Source organism: Platalea leucorodia, assembly GCF_965183815.1.
Source record: "Platalea leucorodia genome assembly, chromosome: 8".
Lineage (NCBI taxonomy): Eukaryota > Metazoa > Chordata > Aves > Pelecaniformes > Threskiornithidae > Platalea > Platalea leucorodia.
The window spans coordinates 56,204,164-56,219,046 of record NC_138830.1 but is presented as its reverse complement, the minus strand read 5'-3'; the positions used below and the strand labels follow the sequence as shown (position 1 = coordinate 56,219,046).

The window sequence follows — 14,883 nt, the reverse complement described above, 5'->3', positions numbered from 1 at the left end:
CGAGGGACGAGGCGATTCACTCCCCACCGCTGGCAGCTGCTTTTATTGATGGCAAAGTTGGGGCTACCCCGCGCAGCCAGCGCCCCCGAGGGCCCCCTCTCCCTGCTGAGCCCCGGGGGGCCCCGGCCCCGTCTCTCCTCTCCCGCCCCGGGGAGGAGGCAGGCACAGGGCTGAAATCTGCCCGCAGCTCCCAGAGCTGCCCTCGCCCAGCCCCGTGCCGGAGCCCGGCCAGCTCCGGGGCAGAAGCTGCGTCCGGGGCGGGTGGGTCGCAGCGCTCCCCCCGCCGCAGCCGGGCCGTCCCCGTGCCGGGAATTGAATTTGGGAGCCGTCCCGGGAGGGGATGGAGCTGTTCTGCCGAGGAAAGGCGCGTACCACGCCTCCTCCCGCGGGCTGGGGCTCAGGGCTTGGCGCGTTTCGCCTGGCTCTCCGGCCCCGCGCTGGTGCTGGCCGCCCGCTTGTTGCGGTGGTGGGGGAAGGTGGGCATGAGCTCCGGCTCGCAGGCTGCGGGGCAGAGAGGGGGGTCAGCGGGGCCCGGGGCGCCCCAGCCCTGCCCCAGTGGGGGCTTTACTTACGCAAAGGCTTCTCCTTGAAGTAGGAGCTCTCCAGGCAGTCTTTCGCCGTCGCCCTGCGGGGAGAAGGGGATGTTGCAGGCACCCCCACAAAGGCGCTGACCCGGCCCCCCCAGCTCTGGGGACAGCCCTGCCGTGGGGGTGGCACGGTGCGGGCAGCCCCGCCGCCGGCTCTTACCGCTTCTTGGGATCGTACATGAAGAGGAAGTTGAGCAGCCGCAGCCCGGCTTCCGACAGCCAGGGGAACTTGTGCTTGAGGTTGTTGTAGGGCTGCTTCCGCAGGGTGTACTGACTCACCAGGGGCAGCCTGGAGAAACCCTGAGGGGGACGGAGCGTGAGGCGGAGGCGGGGAGAGCAGGCAGGGCAGGCAGAGCAGGCAGCAAACGGGGTCCGCTCTCACCGGCCAGATGTTTTCATTGGGCGTCCCCAGGAGCTGCACGATGAGGTCGATCTGGTGGATCTCGGAGGTGCCCGGCAGCAGCGGCTTGTGGGCCAGCAGCTCGGCGAGGATGCAGCCCACGGCCCTGCGGGGCAGGCGATGTGCAGGAGTCAGCGGGGGCAGGAGAAGCCCCTGCGTCGCCCGCCGCTGCGGGTTTGCAGCCCCCCTGGGCCCTCTCCTGCCCTCCCCTTACCACATGTCGATGCTGGTGGTCTGGGTCGTCATCCCCAGCAGCAGCTCGGGCGCTCGGTACCTGCGCAGGGGACAGCACCATCTCGAGGGGACCGTGGCGAAGCCGGCGCAAAGGAAGCCCCCGCCGCGCTGCAAGGACTCGCCCGCGTCGCCCCGAGCCAGCGCAGCTCAGCCCCCGGCACCGGCCACTCACCAGAGCGTGACGACTTTGGGGGTCATCGGCTTCGGCGGCATCCCGTAGGTGCGTGCCAGTCCAAAATCGGCTGCAACAAGGGAGACTCGGGATGAGGAGCCAGGCAAGCTCCTCGCTCCGACCGCGTCACGGAGCGGAGGGAGAGCTTTGGGCGCATCTGCGGCGGGAGCCGGGTTGGCAGCTGCCGGGGGCTCACCTATCTTCACGCAGCCTTTGTCAGTCATGAGCAGGTTGGATACCTTCAGATCCCTGCCAGGGAACAGAGAGCGGCCGGTCAGCACCATCCGTCAGGCACGGCCCCTCCCATAACCGCGCTCCCCTGGTGCTCGCAGGCCGCTGCAGAGCCCCAGAGCTGAGCCGTCACGAGGAGAAGCAAATCTCGTTAAGCGGTGGCGTCCCTGCCCTGCCAGCGCTCCCGCGCGGAGCCACCACTTCGCCCGCAGCTACTCCACACGGTGCTCCTCGCTCGTAGGACACTCGTGGGAGGCGGAGGAGGACACCGCGGTCTGCGGGCTCAGCGGGCTCCCTCCCTCCCGTGTCCCCTTTCCCACCGCGCCCCTCCTGCCGCTCCCACCTGTGGATGATGTAGTTCTCGTGAAGGTACTGCAGGCCCTTGAGGACTTGCAGGATGATGCACTTCACCTGGAGACAGAGGACAGGAGCGCCGACCTCTGCGAGAGCAGCACCAGCCAGGCAAACCCCCGGAGGTTAAACCCGCTGGGGTGCCCTGCGTTCTGCCGCGCCCAGCACCGCTCCGCAGCGCGTCAGGCCCCGCGTCCTCCCAGAAGGAGCGCACAGGCTGGCCGGGGCACGTTTTCTCCCAGCTCTGCTTCCCTGCCAGTTTGCTCCAGCCCAAAACCCAGTCCCTGGAGCGTTCTGTGAGAGCCAGCTAAGCCCACGCTCCCCACGCGGCCCAGGAACCCCGGCTCACCCGGTGCTCCCCAGCCCTGCCGAAGCCCAGCACAAGGTCCAGGGATCGCAAACTCTGAGGAGTCCGCGCTGGTGGCCAGTGCGTTTTGGCTGGAGAGGCAGCGCCCTCTGAGGGGTGACGTACCTAAAGCTTAGCCCAGCTTTTACCTGAGCCTCTGAAAAAGGTGTCTGCATGTTCTCGAGAAGGCTGGCTAGGTCCTGCTCGCAGTAGCCCATCACCAGGAAAATGCTGTCAGAGACAAGACACCGTCAGGAGCCTGCCCCAGGTCACCTCTGCGCTGCGAGAGGCGGCACAGGGGACCGAGAGGGCAGGAGAGGATGGGAGGACAGAGCAGGGACTCCCACCTCTCCAGGTGGTTCCCTACAACCACCTCCTTCAGCTCCACGATGTTGGGGTGCCGAAGCTGCAGGAGCAGGGTGATCTCCCGCAGGCTGCTGATGGGCATTCCTGCGGACAGCAACAGCCGTGCTGCACAACCGCCTCGAGCAGGGGCCGGGGACGCTCCCACCCACCACCGGAGCCACCCCCGCCACAGCTCCCCTGCGCCCCCGTTACCGTCTTTCTCGTTGTCCATCCGCACCTTCTTCAGCGCCACGGTCTCATCTGTCAACGTGTCCCGGGCCCGGTCTGGAAGAGCAGAAGCCACGTGCTCAGTGCCAGAAAACAACCACTGGTTTTGTCGTGAGCCAGCGGGACCCCTGTGCCGATGAGCCGCCTCCTCGCAGCCTCGGTCCCCCCGACGGCACCCCCAGCCCCAGCCTGACGTGCTCCCGCTGCCGGGATGCAGGCAGCTGGGCTGCAGCCCCTCCTTCCGCCCGGGAACCGGCTCTGCCCCGGGCCCAGAGAGCGCAGCCAGCGCCGCACTTACACACTATGCCGTAGGTGCCCTCTCCGATCCGATTCAGCTTCTCGAACTCCTTCACGCTGCGGCATCTTCCCAGCTGGAACGGAGGAGCCGTGTCGCAGGCGAGCGTGAGCTCTGGGCAGCCCTCCCGGGGACGCGGGACCCCGGTGGCAGGCTGAGGCCTCGAGCTACGCCTCACTGGGCAGGCTGCGGCGCTGCTCCGGCGCGTACGGAGACGAGTAGCGCTTCGGCAACACCGCGGGCAGAGCGGCTGGGGCAGAGGCGGCTCCTCCGGGCCCTGCTGCCCCCGGCCCTGCGCCAGCGCGCCCCGCCTGTCACCGTCCCCCCCCGGAGCCTCCCCGTCCCCAGCACAAGCTGCTGCCGGCCGGTGGGCCGGGTCTGCAGGCACCACGCGCTGCCCAGCACCCTCCCGGGGTGGCCACCGGCCCAGGGCCACCCCCCCCCTCGCCTCCGCAGGCCCCGGGCCCCCCCACAACCCGGTAGGGCCCGGGGGCTCCGGGCCCCTCTTCCCCCCGCCCCAAGCACCTCCGGCAGCCCGGAGACCCCGCTCCGCTCTCCCACGCGGCCCCGGCCCCTCACCCGCTCGGCCGCCGGCACCTCGAAGAAGCCCTCGCCCCGCAGCCGCCGCAGCCGCAGCGGCTCCAGCTCCCCCTCGCCGGAGCCCCCCTCCGCCATGCCGGCCCCGCGCACGCGCCCTGACGCCGCGCACGCAGCCGCCACGCCCTTACGCATGCGCGGCTCCGCCCACTCACCGCACCTCCCGCCCACTGCGCATGCGCAGCGCCACACCTGGCAACGGTTGCTAGGCACGGCTGGCGTGCCCCCGCCCTATGTAGCCCCGCCCCTTTTGGCTCCGCCCCTTATCCTCCGTCCCTGTGCGACTCCGCCCCCGGCCTACCCACGTGACCCCCGCCACGGCGGCGCTCTCGCGAGACTCGGCGGGCGCAGCCCGGAAGCGGCGGCGGGAGAACCCGGAAGTGGCGGCGGTTGCGGCGGGGCAGGATGGACGGTAAGGGCGGGCAGACGGGAACGGGGGCTCCGCCGCTGCCGGGCTTTGTGTGGAGGGGTTGGAGTTTGTCTTGGTGGGCGGGGGCCGGGGACCGGGGCCGGGACCGGGACCGGGGCCCCGGCGCCGGTCCCGGGGCCTAGCCCCGGCCCCCGGTCTCCGGTCCCAGTGTGCCGTCCCTGAGCCTGTATTCCCCTTCCCTTCCAGACACGCTCTTCCAGCTGAAGGTGAGGACAGCAGCGGACCCTCCGCCTCCTCTCCGTTACCGATCTCCGGTCCCGGAGGACCGGTGACGGCGTCCACCTCTCCCGCAGGGCCCTGGGGCCCGTTCCGCCCGCTGATTCACTCCCCGTTGCGGCTTCTCCTGCGGCCCCGTAACAGACGGAGGCCCTGGCCCACGGAGACCCGGGGGTGCCGCGGGGAGCCCCGCCGATACCGGTGGCTGCGGGAAGAGGGAGCCCTTCAGCCGGGTTTGGCCTCCGGGGCTGCCGTTCCCGGCCTTCCCCTTCTCGGAAGGGATTTTCCCGGTTTGCTGGGGGGCTCTGGGAGCCTCCGGTCCTCGGCGGGGGGTCCGGTTCCCCGCCGCGGCCGGCGTTGCTGGGTGGGGGAGGCGGCTGGGGCCCCGCTCACCCCGGGGTCCCCGGTTCTGCGCCGCCGTCTCCCAGCATTGACCTGTCGCTTTCTCCGCCAGTTCACAGCGAAGCAGCTGGAGAAGCTCGCCAAAAAAGCCGAGAAAGACTCCAAGGCCGAGCAAGCCAAAGTCAAAAAGGTGAGTGGGAGCTGCCGGGCTGCGCTGCCCGCCCTCGGCGCTGCGCCGGGCGGCTGCGGATCCCGCCGTGCCTCGCCGAGCGGGTTCCACCGAGGGGCTGGGGAGAGGGGCAGGCTCCCTCCGGGCCTCGCCGCCCGAGCCAGCTCGGCCTCCAAGCGTTTTGAGTCCCACTCTCGGCTCTCGAATCCCCGGGATGGATGTGTCGCATCCCTGCGACGCTGAGAGGGACCTAATTCCCATTCGGTGTTTTGAGGGTGACGGGGCAGCTGTTTCCTGCTGGAAACCCATCGAGCAGAAAGGGAGCGCGCTTGTTTATAAACCCGCGGTGGATTCTCTGTGTGAGCGCTTGCCCTTTGCCCTTCCAGGCCCTTCAGCAGAAGAACGTGGAGTGCGCTCGCGTCTACGCGGAGAATGCCATCCGCAAGAAGAACGAGGGGCTTAACTGGCTCCGCATGTCCTCCCGGGTGGATGCGGTGGCCTCCAAGGTCCAGACAGCAGTGACGATGAAGGGGGTAAGAGTCTCTGCTTGCGCGCGGGGCTTTGAGACCCGGCTGTGCCCTGCGGAGAGCGCGCGTTGGCTCTGCCCCTTGATCCACCTCGGGCTTCCCTGTCCCCGGAAAGGATCCCGCCAAGCTTCCTAATTAGCTCAGCCCCCCTCGCCCTGGTGCAGCCTGTGACGAACCCCTCAGGGATGGCCTCGCAGCGGGGCTGCTTCGTCAGGGGCTCGGATTAAATCCTTACCCCGTGGCTGCACAGGCAGGAGAGAGGCTGGCGCCTGGAGCCTCGTGGTGTGCGTGAGGGTGGGGGTCCGGGGCCGGTTGCCCCACGGCTTCGGTGACTGCACGTGGCCAGAGAAACCTGGCTGCGGTATCTGGTGAGCAGGCAGGGCCCGTCCTGCCTCAGAAACGCTGGCTTCTCTCTCGCCGGCCTGGGTTTTACTCTCAGCAGTGATGTAGCTCGCGTTTGGGGAACATCTGTGAAGGAATCTCCTCTTGCAGGTGACGAAAAACATGGCCCAGGTGACCAAGGCCTTGGACAAGGCTCTGAGCTCCATGGACCTGCAGAAGGTGTCTGCGGTGATGGATAAATTTGAGCAGCAGGTTCAGAATTTGGATGTTCATACGTCGGTAAGTACCGGCGGCCTCGGAGCGGGGCGGGAGGGCTGGGGGCTGCTGGGTTCGGGCTTGTCTGGCACGGGGTGCGTGAGCCGTAACGTGCTGCCTGCCGGGAGAGAGCCGGACCCCAGCTGGAACTCGGCCTTCGCAGCAGCGCTCTGTTCCCCTCGGGGACTCCGGTGTGGGAAACCCCCCGAGCTCTTCACACGGTTCTGTTCTCCGTATTTGAGGGATATGAGAGACGCTGGGGAAGAGACGTCTCTGCTGCCTGACGGGGAAGGAGTTTGCCGTGCCAAGAGGCGAACGCGGCAGAGGGGGCGAAGAGGGGGGGTGGCTGTCCCTGTGTCGTAGCTAGCCGTTACTTGGAGGGGGTCTGTGGCAGAACCGGACCTCGCGCCCCTCTGCTGGAGCCCTGCTGTCAGGCTGGCGGCTCTTCTGGCTGAGGTGGCGATGTGGGATCTGCCGCCGGCTCTTTGAGGGAAGAAGCCGGGCTGGGCCGAGTGGCTTTGGCTGCGGGGCAGGGTGACAGGCTGTCTCTGTCGCAGGTCATGGAGGACTCCATGAGCTCCGCTACCACCCTGACCACGCCGCAGGAGCAGGTGGACAGCCTCATCGTCCAGATTGCGGAGGAGAACGGCCTGGAGATCATGGACCAGCTTAACCAGCTCCCCGAGGGGGCTTCGGCGGTGGGGGAGAGCTCGGTCCGCACCCAGGAAGACCAGCTGTCACGGAGGTTTGTTCTCTCCTGGGTCCTTTGCCCTGTGTCGAGGCGGTTTGGGGCTGTGGGACCGCGTTGGGGGTGGCTTCTGGCACTCGGCAGCGAGCTCTTCTCGACAAAGTGCAGAACAGTCTCCCCCTGCTCTGCGCTCGCCCTCACGCAGCTGCTGCTGCTCCGGGAACACTTGGCGCTGACCTTCAAACAGCTCCGGGAACAGGCTGTCTCCCTGGAACTGCCCCAGGAGAAGCTGATGAGCTTCCTCTCCCCGGTCCCCTCCCCGCTGCTCCCCACGCAGCCGCCACGGGTCCATCTGGGGACGGCCCCCAGGCTGCGGTGCGCTGCCCTGGGAGCTGGGGACGGCCCCGGGAGCGGGACCGGGCGGGCTGCAGTGGCAGAAGTGAAGCCAGGAACCCCTTCTGTGCAGCACCTCGCCTGCGTTGATGACAGACGCTCCACGCTGACCCCAGGCAGCCGTGGCTGCGTGCTCCTGGGCAGGATTTCTTGCACCCCTGCCGCAGGAGGGAGGTTTCCGGGCAGAGATGTTCCCCGCGCGCGCTGGCCGAAGGGTCCTCTTGAGTCGCAGCTCTTTCCTGCCGTTCTGACGTCGGTTCCCTCTCGTGTTCTCCCTTCCAGGTTGGCTGCCTTGCGGAATTAAGGTCTCCCGCCGCCCTGCGGACTGGTGGTATGGCCTGTGGGGTGGAGGGGCCCGGGACTCCTTCCTCCCCTCTGCTACGTCCTTGCTCTGACCCAGCGGCCAGGCGGAGTCGGCCGTCCCCTCCTCCAGCAGCACGTCCCCAGCCCTGCCTGCCTGCGTTTAGACTCTTCTTTTGGGGTGTGACGGTGACGACTTTTGCCAGAGCAGGCAGCGATCCCGGCAGGGTGTTTCTGAGCAGAGATGGCCTCTCTCTGGGCTTGAGGAACGCTTTGCTGGTTCTGATTTCAGGGTGTTTTTCATTTGAAGGTTGCTGCTGGTTTCTGGCACGGTCCCGCTCCTGATGTAACACTAATGGAATCCTTCTGGAGGCGGGTTGTGGTGTCTTCTGGGGTGCTGCTCGCCTGACTCTCCTCCGGGCGTAGCAGGCTTCTGTCGTTATCTGTTTTAGAATGGGTCTCCGAGCTGCGCTTTCCTCGGGGCCCGCAGCAAGGAGCTGTTTACAAGGAGCAGGGAGATCCCCACGGGGCTGCCTTCCCCTCGCAGCGGTTCGGGAAGGGCTGTTTTCCCAGCTGTGGCGTTTCTGGGAAGGTTAGTGCCTTGCAGGAAGGGGAGGTTACGCCATGGCATCTCTTCCCTCGCAGCGACCTTCCTGAGCCATAGCCGGACGCCCCGTTTGCGTACTTCACCTTGCTGACGGCTAGCTCCTTGTCCTGCCGGGCCAAACCTCCCTGGAGCTCTGTACCACAAAGTGACCTTGGAAACGCTCGTCCTGCCCCGCGCGAGCCCCTGCGTTTGCGTGGGTAAATCCACGCCTTCCCCATCTCCAGCTGCTGCGCTCTGGAAATGGTTATCAGAGTCCTGACCTCCCATGCGGACCCATCCCTGCTCCATGTCCAGCAGCTGGGAGTGGCTCGCAGCTGCGGTGGCCGCAGCCTCGTCCCCCAGCCGGATGGGTGTGACAGTAAATGCTAAATCATCCTGAGAGCGTGCTGCCTGTGCTGGCTGCGGCTCATCCCCTGGATATCTGCTCCCGTTTCCTCTCCGCTCTCCCCTCCTTGCTGCGTTTGCTCTGTGCTGCTGCCTGCGGAGCACGGTACGAGCTGGATGAGCAGGGGCTGCTGGCAGGGCAGCGTCCCCTCTCCTCCCGCTGCTCCTGGGGAAACGTGGCTGCTTGCCCCTCGCAGCCTTCCCCCGGGGCCGAGGTTTTCTGTGCCCTTTCTCCTCTGTGACCCCCAGGCACTGCTGAGCTGTGGATTGACGGGAAGCTCGCGGGAAGGAAATTGGTTTCCTTTGGCTCTCAGGAGGAGGAACTTTAACCTTCTTGCCGCGGCGCTGAGCCGTGCTGCGTGCAGCCAGGAGCGGGCGGCTGGTCCCGTTCCTTGCTTTCAGGGGCGTTTGCAGGCAGGCAGGGCTGCTGCGGGGGGCTGTGCTGAGAGGAGGCAAGGGAAGCAGAGGGGGAGGCAGCGCTGGCTGCCTTCCCGCGCTGCCTCTGCGGACGTGGGGCCACCTCCCCAGCACTTGCAACACACTTTTCACTGTTTTGATGATTTCTTGAGTTCAGTGGCCTTGGCAGCGTGTCTTGTGACCGACAGAGCCTTCTTCCCTGCCACGTGCTGTGGTGGGGGCGCGGGGTGGTGGCCGTGGAGGAGGAGAAGGTGGCTTTGGGCTAGAAAGTCACCTGTGCCTGGTGGAGCCTTGGATCTTGTGCCCCCTCCCCATCGGCCAGGCCGAGAGCGGGAGCCCCCAGGAGACCCGTGCCCGGCTGCTGCTCCCCGCGGGGCCGGGCAGCCTGGCCCTGCACGGGTGCCGTGCACGGGTGCCAGCCGCGGGGCCGGGACGTGCCCTGTGGCCCAGGGAGCCCCTGCCCCTAGAAATGCTCCTTCTTTCAGCGTGATGTTTCTCTGTGGTTTCATTTGTGTGTTTTTTAAAGCTTGTCTCATTTGCCTTTTTCTTCTTCTCCAAACCCCTGTCGATTACCTTCTGCTATTTTAAATAAACAATCCCTGAACGTCCATTGTGATGCGTCCGGGGGCTCAGACGCGAAGAGGGGGGCTGCGGGCCCTCTGCCTGGGGCACAGGGTGACAGCCGTGCCCTGCGCCCGGCCTGGGACAGGGGACCCGGTGCCGTGGTGCAAGCAGCAGCCTCCCTCCCTCCTCTCGCCCAGGGAAGGGGAGCAGTCACCGGCAGAGCTGTGGCTTCCCACCGCCGGGGTCACCGGGGAGGGGAAGGGGCCCTGGCGAGTCCCCCCATGCTTTCCCTGCAGGGACCCGTTCCCTTCCCGTAGCCGAGCCGGGGGAAACCGGGGTGAGCGGGAGCGGCCGCGGTGCAGCTGACACCGGCTCGGGGAGGCCGGGGCAGCCGGCTCGCGTCGAGCTCCTTTCCCCAGCATGGTTTTTGGGCTGCCCAGCTCCCTACACTCTTCTCTGCACCCTTTGCCGACCCTTGTGGGGAGGAGGCCGGGCTTCCCGAGGGGGAGATCCCTGGCTCGTAACCCCACGGAGGGAGCCCTGGTGCTTTCCACCCCGGCCATGCCACCAGCACCCGCTGACAGCAGCTTCACCGCTGCAGATGGCTGCTGCGGCCCGCTGTGGTTGCTGTCGCGGCAGGGACTGGGCACATCCCTTCCCCGTGCCGATCCCTTCCCCGTGCCTGGCTGGCAGACGGGGCTCTGCGCCTCAGCCAATTTGCGAATGCCACAGGAAGATGGCTCTCCTTCTCCTGCCTGTTTTCCCGGTGCCCAAAGCCGCCTCCGCTCCAAAGACAGGCTGTTCCCAAATGTGAGAGGAAATTGCTAAGAAGATAATTGAGTAGCCAGTTAATTAGCTAATGATTAATGTAAGCATCCTGCGGAGGCAGCCCTACAGCCACCCTGGCCGGGTGTTGCAGCGATGTGTCACTCCCGGTGCGCTGACGGCTTCCCGGTGCCCCAGGCTGGGTGCCCACCGAGCCCCTATGTCTCTGCCCCGCCGGGGTGGCCGGCAGGGTGTTGGCATGGCCGGTGACATGCCAGCGTGGCCGGTGATGTGCCAGGGCTGGCGGTCCCTGCAGGGTCCCAGCACGGCCGCGCGCTGCCGGCGGTGCTCGAAGCACGGCTTTATCGGGCTCATGGGGCCGGCGCGCAGGCGGGAAGGGGCGGCGGGGTTGGCCCAGCCCGGCAGCCACCGGACCAGCCGCTGGCGTCCTACCGGGCAGGGTGCTGCGGCTGCGGCGGGAGCCGGGGCCGGGTGTTAGGAGAGCAGGGAGCAGAGCAGGGCCAGCGCCAGCAGCAGGGCTGCTGGCGGGAGCCGGGCTGTGCCGGCACCGTTCTCGGTGTACCCGTAGCTGGTCCGGCACGTCCCCTCCAGCTCCTCAAAGGCGATGGGCGTCTCGCGGGCAGCCGTGCCTTGCAGGGTCATCTTCACCTGCGATGGGGGACAGGGTGGGCTCCCGCAGCGAGGGGCAGTCCCCGTGCCCCACACGGCCCCCTGTCACCTTGCCCGTCCCCGTGCCGCCCCATGCCATCCCGAGCCCTGCACGTCCCCGTTCATCCCCTGCCCCACGTGTCCCTGTGCCACCCCGTGTCCCCATACATCCCCGAGTGCCCTACCTCCTGGTGTCCCACTTGTCTTTGCAGCCCTGTGTGTCCCCATGCCCCGTACATCCCAGCGCTGCCCGTGCCCCGCTCACCTCCTCCACCTTTTTGAAGACTCGGAGCAGATTTTCGGCCAGGGCTGCCTTCACCTCTGCCTCCGTCCAGTTCCTCGCCAGCAGCTCGGCCACCAGCGCGGGGTACTTGGAGACGTCCTCCAGGCCGGTGGGGAGCCTGTGCCACCCCGCAGCTCGCAGCCGTGCCGGGGGCAGCCGAGCCTGGCGGCACCCATCTCCCGCACCCCCCAGCCGCCCGCGCAGGGCACGGGGGGACCCCCGCCACAGCTGGGGACACACCACCCCGTCCCACCGGCACCCGGCACCCGCTTTACCTCGTGACCCCGTCGTAGTCCCCGCCGAAGCCGACGGACTGGACACCGGCCACCTTCTTCACGTGGTCCATGTGGTCTGTGGGCATGGAGGGGCCGGGGTGAGCGGGGCCGGGGGGGGGACCCACTGCCACCCCCCCTTGCCCACCTGGGCGCACGCCTCACCTGCAACATCGGCCAGCGTGGCCGTGTCCCCGCAGGTCACGTAGTCGTTGTAGAAGTTGATCATCACCAGGCTGCCCGTGGAGGCCTGGGGGAGAGGTGGTCCTGAGACGCACGGCCCCCTCCGCCGGCCACCCTCCCTGCCCGCGGCCGTGCCCCGGCGCTCACCACCATATTCAGCACGTCGTCGGGCACGTTGCGGCGGTGCGGGCAGAGGCTGTAGGCGGACGAGTGGCTGAAGATGACGGGGGCTTTGGAGAGGTTCAGCACGACCTTCATCGTCTCCACCGAGACGTGGGCCAGGTCGACGATCATGCCCAGGCGGTTCATCTCCTCCAGCACCGTCTGCGGGGACGGGGATGGGGACAGGGTGGGCGAGGGGCCGTGGCAGCCCTGCGTGGGGGGACAGCGTGCACCGGGGCACCCGCTGCTTGGCTTAACAACCCGGCATGGGGCTGGTGGGTGCCGGTACCGCGTCTCCCCGGCCCCAGCCATTGCTCCCAGGCGCTGCCACTGACCCTGACCCACTCACCTTCCCGAAGGACGAGAGGCCGTGGTGCACGGGCGGCTCGTTCCCAGTGTCCACCAGCCAGTTGTCAACCCTGCGGAGCGGGGAGAGCATCAGGGCGGACCCCTGGCCGTGTGCCCCTGCTCAGGCACACGCTCTGTCTCCTCCACGCTGGCCCTGTCCCCCCCATCCCCGTCCCTGTCCCCTGGGGGCTGCTACCAGGGGGTGTTGCAGCTGTGGGTGAGGGTCATGTAGCGGACGCCCAGGTGGTAGAAGGTGCGCAGGACGCCCAGGCTGCTGTCGATGGAGTGGCCGCCCTCCACCCCGATGAGGCTGGCCACCTTATTGCTCTGGAAGGCCTGCTGGATGCCTGCGGGAGGACGAAGGGCATCAGCCGGGGCGGGCACCGGGGCACCCGCGTTCCCCGGGGCACCCGCGTCCCGGCCTCGCGCCCGCTCACCGGCGCTGTCGACGACGCAGGCGAAGGTCTCGGGGTAGAGCTCGCACATGCGGTGCACCACGTCGATCTGCTCCAGCGTGCGCTTCACCGCGTCCTTGTTCTGTGTCTTGCAGGGCACGTACGCCGACCAGAACTGCCCGTGACGGCACGCGGTGAGCGCCGGGACCCCGGCCCCACGCCCACTGCCCCTCACCCTGGTGTCCCCTGCCCTCCCCGCTGCCCCCACCCGCCTCGCCGTCCCACCTGCCCGCCCACGTGCCCGCTGCGCAGCTTGGGGATGTTGGTGTGGGTGCCGGTCAGCCGCGTGAGGTTGGCCTCCGGCAGCTCCAGCTGGTTGTTGAACCTCTTGAGGAGCTGCCAGGGCAGGTCGTTGTGCCTGGGTAGGGGAGAGAGTGGGAGTGAGGGGCTGTCTGTCTGCCTGCCCGTCCATCTGTCCAGCCTCCTGCCTGCCCACCTCCCTGTCTGTCTGTCTGCCCGCCCGCCCATTCCCCTCTCATCCGGCTATCGTTCCATCCATCCGTCCATCCATCTGCCCGCCCATCTGTGCCCTCTGCCAAGAGCCGCCCAAGCAGCCGGGAGCTGGGGCCAGGTCACTCCCGGGGACAGCCCCACATGGCACCCCCTTTGCCGGCCGGCGGGGAGCCGGGGGGAGGCCGGGGACCTTTCCGTGCACCCCTCCACCCACCATCCCCACTCAGCCATTGCACCCAGGGGAGCCAGCCCGGCATCCCTCCGACTGGGACGTCACCGTCACCGCTGTGGGGATGTCACCACCACAGGGACGTCACCGCCACGCGGGGACCTGCACCCAGCAGTATTGCTGGGGCAGTGCTGGGGGCCAGACACAAGAGGCGGCTCCCACTTCTCCCCTCCTGCGTCACGGTCGCCACATCCTCCACCCCGTGCCCGCTTCCAGGGGCTCGCCGCGCCGGGCTGCCGCGGCACAGGGCTGGTGCCATGGGGGAACCCTGCAGAGGACCTGAGCCTCCCGAGGGTCCCGGCACGAGCCCGGGGACGTCCCTTAGGACATGACCCCGCGGGATCCGTTTGCCCCAGTCGGGGACTTCCCCGGGGGCAGCCTGGCCCCTGCCTTCCCGGCACCCGGCCGGGCTGCACCGGCGGGGATCCCCTCGGCTGCACGGCCCCGGGGTGCTGCCACAGGGATCTCCCGGCAGGGCCATCCCCGGTGGGGTTTTCTGGCCAGGGTTTTTCTCAGGGTGCCGAGAGCCGCAGCCCTGCCGGGGCGGCCGGGCATGCCGCGGGGCCAGGCAGCCCTTGCTCACCCATCGATGACCGGTGTGGTCGCCATGATGCGCTCAGCCTCCTCCAGGTGATGCTGCCCGGCGCAGGGCAGGAGCAGGCACAGCCCCAGCGCCAGCACCAGCATGCTCCTGCCCGGCATCTTCGCCCACTCGGTGCCGCTGGGGGATGAGCCGGGGTGACCTGCTGCCGCGAGCCTGCTGACTGCGCGCACCGGGATGGCTACCCCGACTCGCCGTCCATCCCCTCCTGCTGTAAATAAATAACCAGGAGCCACAGCCATAACCCCACCCCGCGTGCCCTGTGCCCCAGCCCCGGCACCGCCTGGGCACAGCGGCGGCAGCCTCCCCCAGCCCGGCCCCGGGCGGCAGGGCCGTGCCGAGGCCTCTCCGCATAGCTGCGGTGATGCTCCCGGCCCCTCTAATGCAGCCCAGATTTTTTTGCTGGGGAAGTGCCGGTCCCGTCCCCGCCTCGGCCTCCCCAGTGCTGGCACCCGCCAGCACCCCCACTGCCGATGAGCGGGGCCCGGCACCCCCGTCTCTCGCTCACCCCGGCCCCGGGACGCTCGGGTAGCTGCTGCCTGCAACGGCTGTGAAATATGTTTTCCAGCTTGCGTGCTGGCAGCGGGGCTGGGACAGGCTGCGGCCACCCCAGAGCCACCCCCCGACATGGCGTCGGGCACCGGGGAGTGGCCGAGTGCCGGCGCACCCTGCGGCTCCGTGGCGAGGCCATCCCGCCATGGAGGGGCTGAGGGGCAGCAGCCAGGCGGCACGGCCCTGGCGTGGGGCTGCCGATGGTGCCCCACGTCTGCCCTGCGGTCCTGCTGCAGCGTCGTGTAGGGGGAAACTGAGGCACCCGTCGGTCCTGCGGCCCAGTGCCCGCGGCGGGGGCACCCCGGCTGGATCCTGAGTGGGGGCTGGCGGTGGCTGCGGTGTTGCGCATGGTAAGAGGCGCCGCGGGGCTGCTGGGAATGGCACGGAGCCACGTTGAGTCAGCTAGCCCCACTCCTCGTCCCGGGGTGTGCCGGGATGGGAATCCTTTTCTCTGGCATGGTGCCGGCTGTGGGGAGCCCGGCTGTGGGGAG

At 68.4% G+C, this 14,883-nt stretch overlaps 3 protein-coding genes across 10 annotated transcripts; 1 reads left to right on the top strand and 2 right to left on the bottom strand.

The window, feature by feature from the left end:
- Nucleotides 1-27: 27 nt before the first annotated feature.
- CDK10 (cyclin dependent kinase 10) lies at nucleotides 28-3,897 on the bottom strand. 2 transcript variants are annotated; one of them, XM_082320166.1, is made up of 13 exons: nucleotides 3,769-3,897; nucleotides 3,193-3,265; nucleotides 2,880-2,951; nucleotides 2,669-2,771; nucleotides 2,471-2,552; nucleotides 1,968-2,035; nucleotides 1,590-1,642; nucleotides 1,394-1,463; nucleotides 1,202-1,261; nucleotides 970-1,093; nucleotides 748-887; nucleotides 573-625; nucleotides 28-501 (listed from the first exon to the last, which is right to left on the bottom strand). In XM_082320166.1, exons 1-13 carry the CDS (start codon nucleotides 3,862-3,864, stop codon nucleotides 398-400), a joined length of 1,098 nt encoding a protein of 365 aa, XP_082176292.1. In that variant the 5' UTR covers nucleotides 3,865-3,897; the 3' UTR covers nucleotides 28-397. The 2 variants fall into 2 exon arrangements, with proteins under 2 accessions (XP_082176292.1, XP_082176293.1); XM_082320167.1 differs by lacking the exon at nucleotides 3,193-3,265 and having other exon boundaries at nucleotides 3,769-3,855.
- Nucleotides 3,898-4,155: 258 nt separating this feature from the next.
- Nucleotides 4,156-14,550, top strand: CHMP1A (charged multivesicular body protein 1A; the record flags this gene model as incomplete). Of its 6 annotated transcripts, none has more annotated exons than XM_082320170.1 (8): nucleotides 4,156-4,198; nucleotides 4,403-4,422; nucleotides 4,887-4,964; nucleotides 5,330-5,476; nucleotides 5,963-6,091; nucleotides 6,625-6,812; nucleotides 12,653-12,691; nucleotides 14,409-14,550. In XM_082320170.1, the coding sequence occupies exons 1-8, from the start codon at nucleotides 4,192-4,194 to the stop codon at nucleotides 14,548-14,550; spliced, it is 750 nt and encodes a 249-aa protein (XP_082176296.1). In that variant the 5' UTR covers nucleotides 4,156-4,191. The 6 variants fall into 6 exon arrangements, with proteins under 6 accessions (XP_082176296.1, XP_082176295.1, XP_082176298.1 ...); XM_082320169.1 differs by lacking the exon at nucleotides 14,409-14,550 and adding an exon at nucleotides 13,319-13,700; XM_082320172.1 differs by lacking the exon at nucleotides 14,409-14,550 and adding an exon at nucleotides 7,431-7,479 and having other exon boundaries at nucleotides 12,653-12,879.
- On the bottom strand, nucleotides 9,797-13,941 carry DPEP1 (dipeptidase 1; the record flags this gene model as incomplete). 2 transcript variants are annotated; one of them, XM_082320164.1, is made up of 10 exons in its annotated part: nucleotides 9,797-10,854; nucleotides 11,120-11,255; nucleotides 11,413-11,488; nucleotides 11,575-11,659; nucleotides 11,740-11,916; nucleotides 12,104-12,173; nucleotides 12,299-12,449; nucleotides 12,540-12,672; nucleotides 12,783-12,915; nucleotides 13,823-13,941. In XM_082320164.1, 10 exons carry the CDS (start codon nucleotides 13,939-13,941, stop codon nucleotides 10,681-10,683), a joined length of 1,254 nt encoding a protein of 417 aa, XP_082176290.1. In that variant the 3' UTR covers nucleotides 9,797-10,680. The 2 variants fall into 2 exon arrangements, with proteins under 2 accessions (XP_082176290.1, XP_082176289.1); XM_082320163.1 differs by lacking the exon at nucleotides 13,823-13,941 and having other exon boundaries at nucleotides 12,299-12,672; nucleotides 12,783-13,342.
- Nucleotides 14,551-14,883: the final 333 nt, after the last annotated feature.

Excerpts from the sequence above, each read along its gene's own strand:
- CDK10 (XM_082320166.1), bottom strand. The coding sequence starts at position 3,864 with ATGGCGGAGGGGGGCTCCGGCGAGGGGGAGCTGGAGCCGCTGCGGCTG. Across the intron at positions 2,036-2,470 it reads CACCTTTTTCAGAGGCTCAG|GTGAAGTGCATCATCCTGCA; the intron begins GTAAAAGCTGGG and ends CTCTGTCTCCAG. Across the intron at positions 626-747 it reads ATGTACGATCCCAAGAAGCG|GGCGACGGCGAAAGACTGCC; the intron begins GTAAGAGCCGGC and ends TTCTCCCCGCAG.